Source organism: Aspergillus chevalieri, chromosome 8 (assembly GCF_016861735.1).
Source record: "Aspergillus chevalieri M1 DNA, chromosome 8, nearly complete sequence".
Classification (NCBI taxonomy): Eukaryota; Fungi; Ascomycota; class Eurotiomycetes; order Eurotiales; family Aspergillaceae; genus Aspergillus; species Aspergillus chevalieri.
In genome coordinates, this window is record NC_057369.1 from 1,768,073 (window position 1) to 1,781,888 (window position 13,816).

The 13,816-nt window shown below is 50.8% G+C and overlaps 5 protein-coding genes across 5 annotated transcripts; 3 read left to right on the forward strand and 2 right to left on the reverse strand.

Annotated features, from left to right (window-relative positions):
* Positions 1-740: 740 nt before the first annotated feature.
* On the forward strand, positions 741-2,658 carry CAS42 (putative nucleotide-sugar transporter; the record flags this gene model as incomplete). Its single annotated transcript, XM_043283982.1, has 2 exons — positions 741-1,205; positions 1,279-2,658. 2 exons carry the CDS (start codon positions 741-743, stop codon positions 2,656-2,658), a joined length of 1,845 nt encoding a protein of 614 aa, XP_043141207.1.
* Positions 2,659-3,112: 454 nt separating this feature from the next.
* ACHE_80595A (uncharacterized protein) lies at positions 3,113-3,960 on the reverse strand (the record flags this gene model as incomplete). Its single annotated transcript, XM_043283983.1, has 2 exons — positions 3,113-3,630; positions 3,702-3,960. 2 exons carry the CDS (start codon positions 3,958-3,960, stop codon positions 3,113-3,115), a joined length of 777 nt encoding a protein of 258 aa, XP_043141208.1.
* A 232-nt stretch (positions 3,961-4,192) lies between these two features.
* On the reverse strand, positions 4,193-6,060 carry ACHE_80596A (DNA-(apurinic or apyrimidinic site) lyase APN1; the record flags this gene model as incomplete). Its single annotated transcript, XM_043283984.1, has 5 exons — positions 4,193-5,102; positions 5,162-5,416; positions 5,467-5,503; positions 5,557-5,795; positions 5,852-6,060. The coding sequence occupies 5 exons, from the start codon at positions 6,058-6,060 to the stop codon at positions 4,193-4,195; spliced, it is 1,650 nt and encodes a 549-aa protein (XP_043141209.1).
* A 391-nt stretch (positions 6,061-6,451) lies between these two features.
* On the forward strand, positions 6,452-10,290 carry ACHE_80597S (putative checkpoint protein kinase (SldA); the record flags this gene model as incomplete). Its single annotated transcript, XM_043283985.1, has 3 exons — positions 6,452-7,444; positions 7,553-7,979; positions 8,051-10,290. 3 exons carry the CDS (start codon positions 6,452-6,454, stop codon positions 10,288-10,290), a joined length of 3,660 nt encoding a protein of 1,219 aa, XP_043141210.1.
* A 435-nt stretch (positions 10,291-10,725) lies between these two features.
* On the forward strand, positions 10,726-13,765 carry POL5 (DNA-directed DNA polymerase POL5; the record flags this gene model as incomplete). The annotated part of the gene is made up of 3 exons (XM_043283987.1): positions 10,726-11,088; positions 11,141-11,723; positions 11,775-13,765. 3 exons carry the CDS (start codon positions 10,726-10,728, stop codon positions 13,763-13,765), a joined length of 2,937 nt encoding a protein of 978 aa, XP_043141211.1.
* Positions 13,766-13,816: the final 51 nt, after the last annotated feature.

The window sequence follows — 13,816 nt, forward strand, 5'->3', positions numbered from 1 at the left end:
ATTATAAGCAGACATGATGGAAAAAATATATATATGGACAACTGTAGATAGTAGTTGGTAGCAGACAGTGCTATCGCCAGTAGAGCAGAGCAGCAGTGGTGGTGGTAGAGACAACACAGATGAGAGATTCAGGGGCGGCAGAAAGAAAAGTCACGTTCTGGTTTCGTGCCTCCTTTCGATCTCGACCTCACCTCTCTTTCTGTCTCTCTATTCAACCCTCGACTTTGCTTCTTCGCTTCTTTTCTTCTAATTGGATGTTTTGATCTTGTTCTCTCTTTACTTTGTCTTTCTCTTTTGTTACTTTCTCTGCAACAATTACCATTGATTTGGCTCCCCTTGCGTTGTTCAATGCAGCTTTCGCTGTCGCCCTATTGATTCTTTCTGTCTGATTATATTCCCTCCTCAATTTCCTTTCTCTCTTTCTCTTCATCTTTTCTTTCACTCTCTCCTTACCTTTTCATTCTCTCTCATATCTTTCACTCATTTCCGACAGTGATTGACATTTCTCCTTCCGACCGCCTTTCAGCTCTCCCCCGTATTTCTCCTTTCGGTTGCTTCCCAACGATCAGCCCGACGGGCAGCCTGTGAAAAAAGCGTGTGAAGGACCTGTGGGGGATTGTCCAGCCGATCCGGTTACTAATGGAGTGCGTTTGAGTTCGAGAAACTCTCCTATCGCTTCTCGACTTTCGCTTTTTTTTCTTTTACATACATTCTTTCCCCGTTATCTTAACCTCCGCAGAATGGGCCTGTCTCATTCGGGAAGCCATCATCGACGGCGCAGCTCGATGCTCACCGGCGCCGCGGGTCCTTCGCAGTCGCTTCCGACCGAGCAAAGGGAGGAGTCCCCCCGGATTGTTAGTGATGGCGCTGGTTACAAGCGGGAAGAACAGAAGCCGTTAAATGGGGAGGATGCGGACGCTTCCGATCTCTCTTCTATTGCGGAGAGCATGGAGATGGATTGCATGAGCACCGATGATGACCTTCACGATGACGAAGAAACGGGTCTTACGGCAAAACAGAGACGTAAACAGCGACGCCGGCGACGACGCCAACGGAGGCAATTGGATGCCCGTATTGCGGATGTCAAGGCTTCCCGTAACGATGTGTTCAGTCTGGGTCTGGCCGAGAGGAGCGTTCTCCGGAGGTTGCTCGTCAATGGCGTTCTAATTCTTTCGTGGTATTTTTTTTCTCTGTCTATTTCCATTGTGAGTCTTCCTGTTCTCCTTCTCCCATCGCGTCAAGTTCTGGGCCGGATAGCTAATCGTTGGCATATGACAGTACAACAAATGGATGTTCTCGCAGGACGACATCGTATTCCCCTTTCCTCTCTTCACAACCAGCTTGCACATGGCTGTCCAGTTCACACTCTCTGGCCTGATTCTCTGGGCTATTCCTTCGCTCCGCCCAAAAAATCCATCTACATCCGCGGCGTCCGGCTCGTCACCTGCACGGGATACTGGGTCTTCCGAGAAAAGACCCCTGATCACCAGGTTCTTCTACCTGACTCGCCTAGTCCCTTGCGGTACGGCGACATCGTTGGACATTGGATTGGGCAACATGTCCCTCAAATACATCTCGCTCACCTTCTTGACCATGTGCAAATCTTCGGCCCTTGCCTTCGTTCTGCTTTTCGCTTTTATTTTTCGCCTTGAAACCCCCTCTGTCAAATTGATTATCATTATCGCTACCATGACTGTCGGTGTGGTCATGATGGTGGCCGGTGAAACCGCATTCAATGCGGTAGGTTTTGCCTTGGTGATCGCATCGGCCTTCTTCTCGGGCTTCCGCTGGGGCCTTACCCAGATTCTTCTGCTCCGTCACCCGGCCACGTCCAATCCCTTTTCGACCCTTTTTTTCTTGACGCCCGTTATGTTCATTTCCCTGACCGTCATTTCTCTTGCCGTGGAACGTCCTGCTGAGATCGCCAATGGCTTTCAGGCACTCGCCGCCACCCACGGGACGGGGTTCGGGCTTGTGCTCTTGATTTTCCCCGGTGTACTCGCTTTCTGTATGATTTCCTCGGAGTTTGCTCTGTTGAAGCGCTCATCCGTGGTCACATTGAGCATATGCGGAATCTTTAAGGAAGTGATCACCATCAGCGCAGCGGGTGTGGTGTTCCACGACCAGCTCACTGCCGTAAACCTCACGGGTCTGGTGGTTACAATTGGCAGTATTGCCACCTACAACTATATGAAGATTTCCAAGATGCGCCAAGAGGCCATGTCAAACATGGGGGACCGGAGCCCGATTACGGGCTCGGACATGGAAGATGATTCAGAATCTCCTGCCCCCAACGGGTCGCGAGGTTATCAGCGAGTACCCCATCTAGACACAGGCTTAAGCATGGCCCAATCCAGTCCCAGAGTGAACGTCGCCGATAATGTCAACATCACTCCCGCAGATGACATGGCTATTGGCGGACCACGCTCGTACGGTGTCCGGGCAAGTGGAGCCAGTAGCACTAACCATGGGCTATCCATTACCACCTCGAACCTCGAACCATCACGATCAACCTCTGCCTCTCCACTCAAGTCCGCACCTCCGATTATTACATTCACGGATGCAGACTTTCCCTCAGCTTCGGAGCGTGGCCCAGCCCACGGAAGCCAATCCGCTTCGCAATCTCCAGAAAGAAACGCATCCAGACACAACGATTAACTGAGTTCATTCATTCATTCATTTCCTTGAAAAATTCCCTTTGGACATAGTCATCAATTTCTTCCGTTTCTTATCTATTCTTATGTGATATTCATTTCTCGAACGAGTTGGGGAACCACATTCCCTAACTGTCGATTTCTCAGGCGCCTTTTTCTCTTCCTGTTTTTCATGCTTCTTTTTACATCTGTGATACCAATCAATGTTTCCTTGGCGGATCTGGTTTTTGTTGACATGTTTGGAGTGATGTAAAGGAAAGCATGTCAGTATAGACATGACATGGTTTGTACGCGGGATACTCATTCGATTGACACCACCAATTGATTTCCAAAAGACAACGCATTTTGTCTTGTTGTCTCAGACGACCTTGTCATATTTTGTCATTCTTAATGAAGCGTAACCCTATCCTTATGCAGAACCACTACTGTAATGTACCACCGTAGTCCATCTGGCTAACCTACCACGGAACAACCTTCATCTCATCATCCACAAACTCCCAATACGTCCCTCCTTCATACTCCCCCGTATCATCCGCAAGAAGCCGAACAACAACCTCAGCCCCCTCCTCCGGATCCCTCCCATTCCCCCAGAAACCGCTAAAAGCAGCCCTGAGGAGACCAGGAGCACACGCATAATACCGAATCCTCGGTTCCCCACTACTCGCCGCCTCACCCTCAACCCGATCATTCTCAGCAACCTGCATATGCACTGTAAGACCGTTCACCGCGGTCTTACTCGTGCTGTACGACGGGACCCGCACCTTCTTTTTGGTCGGGGCGTTCTGGATACTGCCCAGGCCGGAGGAGATGTTGATTACTTTGGGGTTTGGTGATTTGTAGAGGAGAGGCGTGAAGGCGGTCGTAAGTAGTGCGACGGAGGTTATGTTGACATTGAAGAGTTCGTTGTATGCGGCACGAGCTGCTGAGATGTCGTCGTTGGAGGGCAGACGGATTATGCCGGCGTTATTGATTAGGGCTTGCATTGCATCAGTCAGTACATATTTGGAAAAACCAGTGAGATTTGGTTAGTGGTGGTCTTAAGCCTACCGTCCAATTTTCCATATGTCTCGGTGACATGCTCGACGGCCGCAGAGATATGTTGGTCGTTGGTGACATCGAGCTTGACAAGATCGATCTGGGCGATTACACCGAGGTCTTTGAGCTTCTGAACGGCCTGTTGGCCGGCGTCAAGATCGCGGCTGCAAAGGATATAGGTGTTCGTCGGGTGGCGCAGGCCAGCAACCTGGAGAACGGCGAAGCCTAAGCCCTGGTTGGCTCCGGTGCAGAGAACTACCTTTCCTGGCATAGTTGAGAGTTCAAGGCTTTGAAATGAGAAGAATGAAAGTGGTCGTGCTGCTCTTTGAGTGTGCAGACCACAGCAAGGGTGTCTCTTCATATAATGGGCTGAATACGAAGTACGGAGAATAGATTGAAGAAAAGATCGGACTTTGTCGGAGATAAGCCTTAGTTAGGGCCGAGCACTCACTGAACGTTGATATATAGATATGACTGGTACACGCGTATCTATTCCATTGTCATTACAAGTCCGCCGTTTGCTTTTTCCCCTTCGCAGCCGAGGAGCCCTTCATCATATCCATCAACGACTTCTGCCCCTTCTCCAGCGCTTTCTTTTTCTTTTTCTCCTCTGTCTCTACCTTCCGATCATGCTGCTCCTGATGCTTCTCCCGCATCTCCTTCCCCTCATCTGCTAGCTTCGCCTCGAGGGAACGGAATTCGGGGGACTCGGGGTCCATCCCGATAAGGGATTCGAGAAGTGAGATCTCGTTGGCCCAAACGCTGGGATCGGCGATGACGCGAGCTGTAGGCTTTTTGGGCTTACCCTTGGTCTGTTTCTTTTTGGGAGGTTGTTCGGGATCGGACAGGTCGGACTCGGAATCTTCGCTCGCGCAGGCTTCATGCGCTGCTCTGGCCGAGGTGTCCGTAGTAGGTGGTTTAGAAGTGTTTGATACGGGCCTGTCGATGGGAGTCTCCAGGATCATCGGCATGTCTTCAAAAATAGGCTCGTTCATTATGTTGTGGAACGCCCGAAGACCCAAAAAGCCCGTTCCGATATTTGCATGGAGATCTCGATGGCTACCCCGAGGCGTCTTGGAATCATTCAGATGTAAGGCACGGAGAAACTGTAGACCAATAACCTCATCAAATTCCTTCAAGAAAGCCTTGAATCCTGCGGACGTGACGAGGTCGTAGCCGGCCGCATGGCTATGACATGTATCAATACAGATTCCGACGCGGGAGTGATGTTCTTTGGGTATCTGAGCAATAATGTCACGAAATTCGGTTAATGAGCCACCAATTGTCGTTCCCTGGCCGCACATTGTCTCGAGGACGGGAGTTACGGTCGAGGTCGCGGCGAGGGCGTTGGTGAGGGCTTTCGCAAGGCGGGTAAGGGCGGAGGGGAGGGTGGTCTGGCCGGCGCTGCCGGGGCTATTCAGTCAGTGTTAATAGTTATCTTGATAGGGACTGTTTATCTAGGTTGTATTTACTGGAAATTGTAGAGATTGATTCCAAGTGCCTCACAGCGTTGGAGGTCGTCGAGGAATGAATTGTACGCCTGCTTAGCCTTGGCCTTGTCTTCCTGCGCCAAATTGACGAGGTAGGACCCGTGGGGAAGAACATGTTTGGCCGCGTTGTATTTCTGTTCTGAACAAGACTGGCGGAACTGGTCTCTGTGATCATCCTGCAATGGAGGATTGTCCCACTTCCGTTGCGATTTAAGGAACAGGGCAAACGCATTTCCGCTGAAGCATGTTAGCTTCTCATCATCTCAGCTGGCGAACGAGCAACATACCCAATGTGTTTGGTGTTATTCACGGCATTGAAGACACCTGGATAGACTATGAGCTACTGGTTCAGACGAGATGAATACACCGTAACCAACCTTTTGCTGCGCTAACATGAGCGCCCACAAACATCCGCAGCCCTTGGGTCCTAGGTCGCAATGGCATGACTTCAGTCTCTTTCTCTTCTTTTGACTTCCTTTTCTTTGTTGCCTTTGCCATTACTATCTCCGGTTCCTCTTGCTTAACGGCGCCGTCCTTTTCGGTCTTGACGCTAATCAAAAATTCAGACTCCTCTTCAACTTCCTTTTTCACCCTTGTTCGCGAAGTCTGTGGACGTCTTAACCGTCAAACTGTCAGCAACACTCTATAGAGATAGCCCTGGCTCTCTCTTACTTCGACTTAGGTTCAACCGCATCCCCATTAGACTGAGGTTGGTTCGAGGCATCCGGTACGTCTGAATTTAATCGTTTCGATCTTCTAGACGGAGAGTTTGGCTGTGGCGCTGCATCAATGTCGCCTGCACTGGCGATGCGTTTTGAGGTCTTCGGCGACGGCAATGGAGAACCGGGAATGGCACTGGACGCGCTTTTGTGTGTCGACATTGCAAGGGCGCGGTATACCTCACTAGGGAAAGGACAAGCAATGAGTCAAGCAACAGATGGGTGGCAATTCCTCCAGCTTTTCGCCTTCGCGAAAGAAGTAAAACAGCAACATCTGGGAATCGGCCAAAAAGGAGGGCAGTAAGAAACCGCCCTATACACCGCTCATGTATATCAGTCACGTGGGTGTCTCCAGGGCAACGGCGAGCAGCTGTTTATCGATAAACCCACCGCCGACTTCGTGTTTTTTCCATCGACAACCACCACGCCCCACGACGCACGACAATCTACACGACAGTCCAGCTAAACGACAAACCGAACATTATATTAATTGACATCTATTAATTATCGAGAGAACAGCCGGCTCATCACTATATACGACAGTGTCGCCAACATGGCGGCCCAAGAAGACCTCGTCGACTTCGAGATCATCGAGAATCAGAAGGAAAACATCCAGTCACTCCCCGGAGGACGGTCTGCACGAAAATTAGCCCGCATCTTCTCACCAAGAGATACTACCGATAAGCTGGCCACCCCATCACCGAATGACACGAGAACCGTGAACGATGCCATCAGGCAGGAATTTGAAACCGAGATACAGGCCATTAACGAATCAGACGACCCGCTCGATGTTTACGACAGATATGTGAAATGGGTGCTCAACGCCTACCCGTCGACCCAAGCAACACAGGAATCCGGACTCCTGCCTCTCCTAGAGCGTGCCGTCAGGGCATTCCTCTCCTCGAATCATTACAAGAATGACTCCCGGTATCTGCGGTTATGGCTTCACTATATCAGATTATTCTCGGATTCGCCGCGCGAAACGTTTGCTTTCCTTGCCCGTCACCACATCGGTGAAGAACTCGCTCTCTTTTACGAAGAATTTGCCGCCTGGCTAGAGAGTGCGGGGCGTTGGGCACAAGCCGAGGAGGTGTACCATCTTGGAATCGACCGGGAGGCACGGCCAGTCGAGCGACTGATCCGAAAATTCAGCGAGTTCCAGCAGCGATATGAGCAACAACCTCAAGACGGGCCAACCTCACCCGCATTGCCCAAAGCCCGACCAGCACTGGCTGCCAAAGCAAATCCATTTGCCTCTTCGAGTGATGCACCCGAACAACAACCTCAGCAGCCAGCCGCCCCAGCGGCTGGAGCCAAGAAATCGAAGTCTGGCAAGCCGAAGATGGCCATCTTCTCCGATGCGGAGGCCGCCCCGGCAAACCAGCCTGCTCTCAGTGGTGGACCAACAAAGGGGTGGGATAGTATTGGGTCATTGCATGATCGAAAGAAGGAAAACGCTATGGAGGCAAAGCCTTGGGCTGGGGAAACTCTGAAGGCAGGAAAGAAGGCAGCGCCAAAGGAAAAAATGACGATTTTCAGGGATGAGGTAAGTACTGTTTGGGTTTTGGAACACAGTTTTTGAATTCCGCATATTTACGATCACAGGACTAATTGGTGGCATAAACCGGTATCGGGTTCGATTTAATGTATTCAGTCAAATGCGAAACAACAAGTCAAAGAACCAATGCAATCCAAGCATGTTCCAGAGCACCGAGTAAGCGAAGCGGTAAATCCACGTACTGGTAGACGGGAGCGCGTCTTCGTCAATCTTGAAGCAGTATACCCTGATTACAAGAATCCGAACCATGAGATCAGTTTCGAAGAACTGAGGGCTATGAGCCGGGGATGGACGAAGAAAAATTGGCGCTCACAGAAACAGCCTCTGAAGCAGATATCAGGAAATGCTGAGCCTTCGACGGAGAAGCTTGTAGGAAGGGGCCGCGAGAAGGAGCTACCAGATCAATTCAATCAGAAACTTGCCCTCCACGACTCACAACCTGATCAAGATGAGAACCGTGACAGCAGAGCTGGAAAAGCGCGCAAACCCAAGGTCCGCGAAGTCCAGGGAGAAACACAGACCAGTAAGACTAATTTTCTGCGTCAATGATGCTTGCTTTATGGTCGATGCTTGTTGAGACTAACATGGTGCTAGTTAAAATGAATTTTGATTCCCCAACGAAACCAAAGAAAGTACGCCGCAAGAGCACTGCTGAGCCAACCATGACTCTTCACACTCGCGCTGCTACGGACGAGATCTACAGCATCTTCAATCAGCCATTGAAAGCCGAGACGGAGCCCGCCGACAGCAGTGACTTCGACGACGACGATTATGATGACGGATATACGAGTGCCGGTGAAAGCACAGTCACTGGGCGGATATCCGCTGCCTCCAGCGATTTTGATGACGACGACACGACATTCCACAAGACCTTCGGCAACGAAGGGTTTGATGACACACGGGCTGAAAGCGTTGTGGATGGCGAATGGACGGAATTTACAGGATCTCGGCATGTGTCCGAGCCTTCAATAACGGACTCGCAGGCTTTCCAACCAGAACATGAAGAGTATACCGATGGTGAAGAGACAGACGCTGTTGAGCAACCTGTACGGCCAAGGTTTGTGCCGCAAATGCCTGAAGATTACAACCCGCCATGCGGTCCCTATCGTGACCCGGAGATAATGGCTCAGAATCGCTTGCCCTTCATGACGCCCATTGTCGAACAAACAGAGTGCTCGTTCCCTTCCATGAGAACCGCCAGGAACCTCTACACTGCGAAGACGCCGTCAAAACCGATGCCCGGTATCGCTGCGAGCCCTGGCACGCCCGAGATGGAAGACCTTCTGGGTCTCTCTCCTGAAGGGGACAGATTCGCCAGTATCCCGGAGGATGTGACGCTGAGTCCGTCGGCAATGAAGTCACGTTCGAGTCCGCTGATGCCGTTTCTGAAGAGTAGTCCGGCACGGAAGCAGAGACCTGTTATCGAAGATGCTCAGTGCAATCCGACTGACAAGAGTATTCGGAAAATTGTTATCGATTCTCTGAGCCCGCCAATTTCATCCTACCCTGGCTATCAGGCTCACGCAGAAGAGGAAAGTCACTACGCCCCTGGAATCCAGAAGTATATCAAGAACCTCAGCAAGCGACTGAAGAGTGGCGACGAGGCCTCGTTCAACGCACCGATTCTTGAATTTGAAAAAGCAGAACGGGGTTATATTGTCAGACGAGAACTCGGAGCTGGTGCCTATGCTCCCGTATATCTCGCGGAAAGCGTCGACAGCTTAGATACGGATTCCGAAATGGACGGCAGTCGAGATTCCCGATCTACGAATAGCAGAAAGGCAGCGGATCGTTACAGTTTCGAGGCGATTAAGATGGAACTTGGACCCCCTAATCCGTGGGAGTTCTACATGATCCGAGCTGCTCACGAACGTCTTCAGAAATCCCCCGGATGCTCCCGGGCCGCCGACAGTATCATTCGAGCACACGAGCTACACGTCTTCGAGAAGGAGAGTTTCCTTGTGGAGGATTACCGCGGACAGGGTACCTTGTTAGACCTCATCAACATCATCCGCAACGAACCGACTCTTGTCCATAACAACGGAGAAGGTGGTCTAGACGAATGTCTAGCCATGTTTTTCACGGTGGAGCTCTTCCGAACCGTCGAAGCACTGCACGCAAATGGTGTCCTCCACGGGGACATCAAACCCGACAACTGCCTAGTTCGCTTCGACGACCCATCCTCACGCCCAGCAGACAGTACACCTTCTCTGCTCGATCTTGATGATGAAAACACCGACCCACGTGAAATCCACTACTCTCCGCACGGTAAATACGGCTGGCGCGATAAGGGTCTCACCCTCATCGACTTTGGCCGCAGTATCGACATGCGCGCCTTCCAGCCATCTGTCCAATTCATTGCCGACTGGGAACCAAGCAGCCACGAGTGCAACGAAATTCGCGAGATGAGACCCTGGACGCATCAAATCGATCTGTACGGTGTTGCCGGTACGGTGCACGTGATGCTCTTCGGGAAATACATCGAGTCTGTCCCCGTCAGACGCAGCAGCTCCGAATACGAGAACTCGAACCCTCAAGCAATGACCAGGACGTACCGTATCCGGGAAACCCTGAAGCGCTACTGGGAGCGGGAGATTTGGAGCGAGGTGTTTGACTTACTGTTGAACCCTGGTGCGCCAAGGTGGACTTCTATTGACCAAGACGAGAATGAGGATCGACCGCCGCATTTGGCTATTCTTGGAGCGATGCGGGCTGTTCGAGAGAAGATGGAGAGTTGGCTTCTGGTCAATGCGGAGAAGAAGGGGTTGTCGTTGCAGATCCGGAAGTTGGAGGCTGTTTTTGCGGAGAAGAGAAGGAAGTTGGAGAGGGTTTAATATTTATCCTCTAGTCTTTGTTCAGTAGTATTTGTTATGGTTGATTTTGTGATGATTTACGATGACTGTTTTATCTTGCCCTATGTTACTATACCCCTTGTTTCTGTTTTGTTGTCTTTGGTATCTGTCCGAGTTTGAATCTTGTTAATAGGCATATAAATAATATACGTTTACCTTGATTTATATTCGAATACTACCAGTTCGCTATAAATTACAAGCTACTTAGATGTTAAAGAAGTTGCTCTATTCGCCTCCCAAAGCGGCAATGTACCGTTATCAGATGCCGCTAAACCGCTTTGGGATGGTCTCATAAATTTTTTGCTGCTGGCCAAAACACCGCAACCTCCAGACAGCAACCAGTGCTTATTTCCAGCACGCATTGTTTCAATTGAGAAGGTAGAAAATAATCCATATTTTCTATTTCTCTAATATACGATGACACCCGACTCCAAGAAGCGGCGGCGCGAGCCATACACCGTCGACACCAAACTGGTCGAAATCTATGAAGACCTTGCCAACGAGAAAGACGAGATCAGACTGAAGGCCGCGCAGGCGCTGGTCTCGCAGTTTACCCCTGACAAGAACCTGAGCGATGAGCAGATCCAGAGAGCTTTGCAGAGGCTGTTCCGCGGTCTCTGCAGTAGTCGCAAAGCTGCTAGAATCGGTTTTTCTATTGCGTTAACTGAGATTCTGACGCAGGTGTTTGCGACTCCGAGGGAGGCTTTGGAGATTGATGTTCGCAAGGTTATGGATATTTGGGAGTCGCAGTCGGATGCTTCTGGCAGCGACTCGGGGCAGGTGTGTTGAATTATGCTTGATCTATGTGGCGCAAAGCTAACACGTTTCGCAGGAGCAAAGGGATCACTTCTTCGGACGGCTGTTTGGATCAGAAGCTATCATCAAGTCTTCGATCCTTTTCAAATCTAGTGCTCCCTTTTCAGAGTGGACTAAGCTCCTAGATCTGGTCTTCGATCTGGCCAAGAAAAAGCCATGGATCAGGGAAGAGTGCGGCTGGATTATCTACCGCTGCATCTACGACCTTTCTTCGCAAAAAGTCGATTCCAAATACGTTGAGGCGGCTTTGGAGCGTCTCTCCAGCTTTGAGCTGGTCCGCACGCCTGAAGGAGTTGCCATCTGGTTGGCCGCCAAGGATCTGTTCCCTAAGGCGAACTTTCCCGGAAAGGCGTGGAAGCATGATCATCCGCTGGATGCACGGGAGAGAAACCAGCTGGCCAAGGTTCTGAAGGAATCATCTGTAGGGACGGAAGATGAGAACCAAGAGAACAAGCCTAAGTCTACTGGAGTGTGGAACTCCAAGCTTCATTTCGCATGGGATGCCGTTCTCAGCAGGATTCCGGCTGCAAAGGAAACCAAGTCAAAGAAGGAGTCATCTCACCTGACTTTCCTTGACTTTTGGACTGATGTTGTCGACAGTAAGTGCCTTGACCTCTAGTTTAAGTAATTGAAAATTCTAACGTGAGTAGACGGATTGTTTGCCTCTGCTTCATCTGAGGAGCGCAAATACTGGGGCTTTCTGCTATTCGTCAAGGTTCTCAATGAGAGTCCCCTGCAACAAGCTTCTCTCGTATTCACGAGGAACTTGGTCAGATGTCTGATGAACCAGCTCGCTGTCGAAGACAGATACTTGCACCGCATGGCCACCAAATCCGTTAAGACCATCCAGACCCGTGTTTCCAAAGAGCCCGCATTCGCCGCAGCCGCCATCAAGGGCTTGATGGGCTCAGCCGGCTCCGTCAACTTCGACCAAGTCACCAAGACCAAGACCGTGGAGAAGATCGCCGTTGAAGCCAACCCTGACGCACTCAAGGAGATTGTGCCATTGTTGGAGAAACTCGTTAGCCACTCCGGCACCGATGACAGCAAGGCAGCCGCATCGAGCCGTCAATGTCTGGCCAACCTGCTTGTGTCGATTGTCCGGTCTCGAGCCTCGAGCCAAGATGCAGATGAGGGACTCCAAGATGTCCTGGAGCATATCCTCACCATCTTCGTGCGATCCGCCTACTTCATACCCAATGAAAAAGAAGGCCCGCAACCACCCATGGCCCCCCAGACCCAGGAAATGTTCCGCAACAGAATCAACTCCTGCCTGAACAGCCTGATCGCTTCCCAGAAGTACGCAGCCACCCTGCCGTACACTGTCGTCCGCAAGATTCGCGACGCGGCCAAGTCCGAGGAATATGGAAAATCTATTATCAACATTGACGGCGCTCTCAGTGACTCTGTCAAGTCCGCTTTCAAATCGTTGAAGAAACTCTCTGGCCAGGACGAAAACGCCGCCGCTGACGCGTTCAAACTTCTGTACTCGATGACCCTCCTCCAGGTCTATAACGGCGACGCAGACGCAGTGTCCATGTTGGATGAACTCGAATTCTGCTACACCAAGTTCTTGGGCGATAAGAAGTCGAGGAAGAAGAAGGGCGAGGAGGACGAAACTTCTGATGCTTCGGATACGTTGGTTGAGATTCTGCTGAGCTTTGCGTCGAAGCAGTCGCAGTTGTTCCGTCGGATCAGTGAGCAGGTGTTTAGTGCTTTTGCGGATAAGGTTACTGCTACTGGGTTGGAGTCTTTGACTTCTATCCTGGAAGCTAGTGAGAACCTTGCTGGTCAGCAGGAGATGTTCGACAAAGAGGATGACGAAGGAGATGAGGAGATGATGGACGTCGATGATGATGATGAAGAGGACAGCGACGTCGAGGTTGTTGATGCAGAGGGTGGAGATGATGACGAGGATGACGAGGAAGAAGACGAAGACGAATCTGACGAGCCCGACGACGAAGAAGCCGAATTCCAAGCCAAGCTCGCTGCAGCCCTAGGCCCGCACGCAGCAAACAAACCAGATGAAGGCTCTGACGACGAAGCCGACATGAACGACGACGAAATGGAAGCCGTCGATGAGCAACTCGTCAAGGTTTTCAAGGCGCGTCGCGACGCCCTCGAACAGAAGAAAGACAAGAAAGACGCCAAGGAGAACATGGTTAACTTCAAGAACCGTGTTCTCGATCTTGTTGAGATCTACGTTAAGAAATGCCACTCTAGCATTCTTGCTCTCGATCTTCTCTTGCCACTTCTCCGACTTACCCGGAGGACCAATGTTAAGCAGATCGCTAACAAGGCTACGAATGTGCTCCGCGAGTACTCGAAGCTGTGTAAGGGATCTGCTGTCCCATCGATCACCGAAGACTCAACTGAATCTGCTTGGGCATTGTTGAAGGACTTGCATCGCGAGGCAGGTCACAGTGGACCGCAGGCTCACGCAACGGCTTGCAGTCAGGCAAGTTTGTTGGTGGTCAAGGTGCTCGTGGCACATGATAAGAAGGCCATTGAGGGCATTGTAGATGTCTACGCGGCGACGAGGAAGGAGCAGATGCTTAGCAACAAGTGTCACGTACAGCCTTCTTTCTTTACGGATTGGAATAACTGGTGTGTGTCTGCGAGGAACCAGATTAAGACTTAGTGCGCTTGATTATGGGTATAGGTATCAATTTGTATACGTGTTTATGTACAC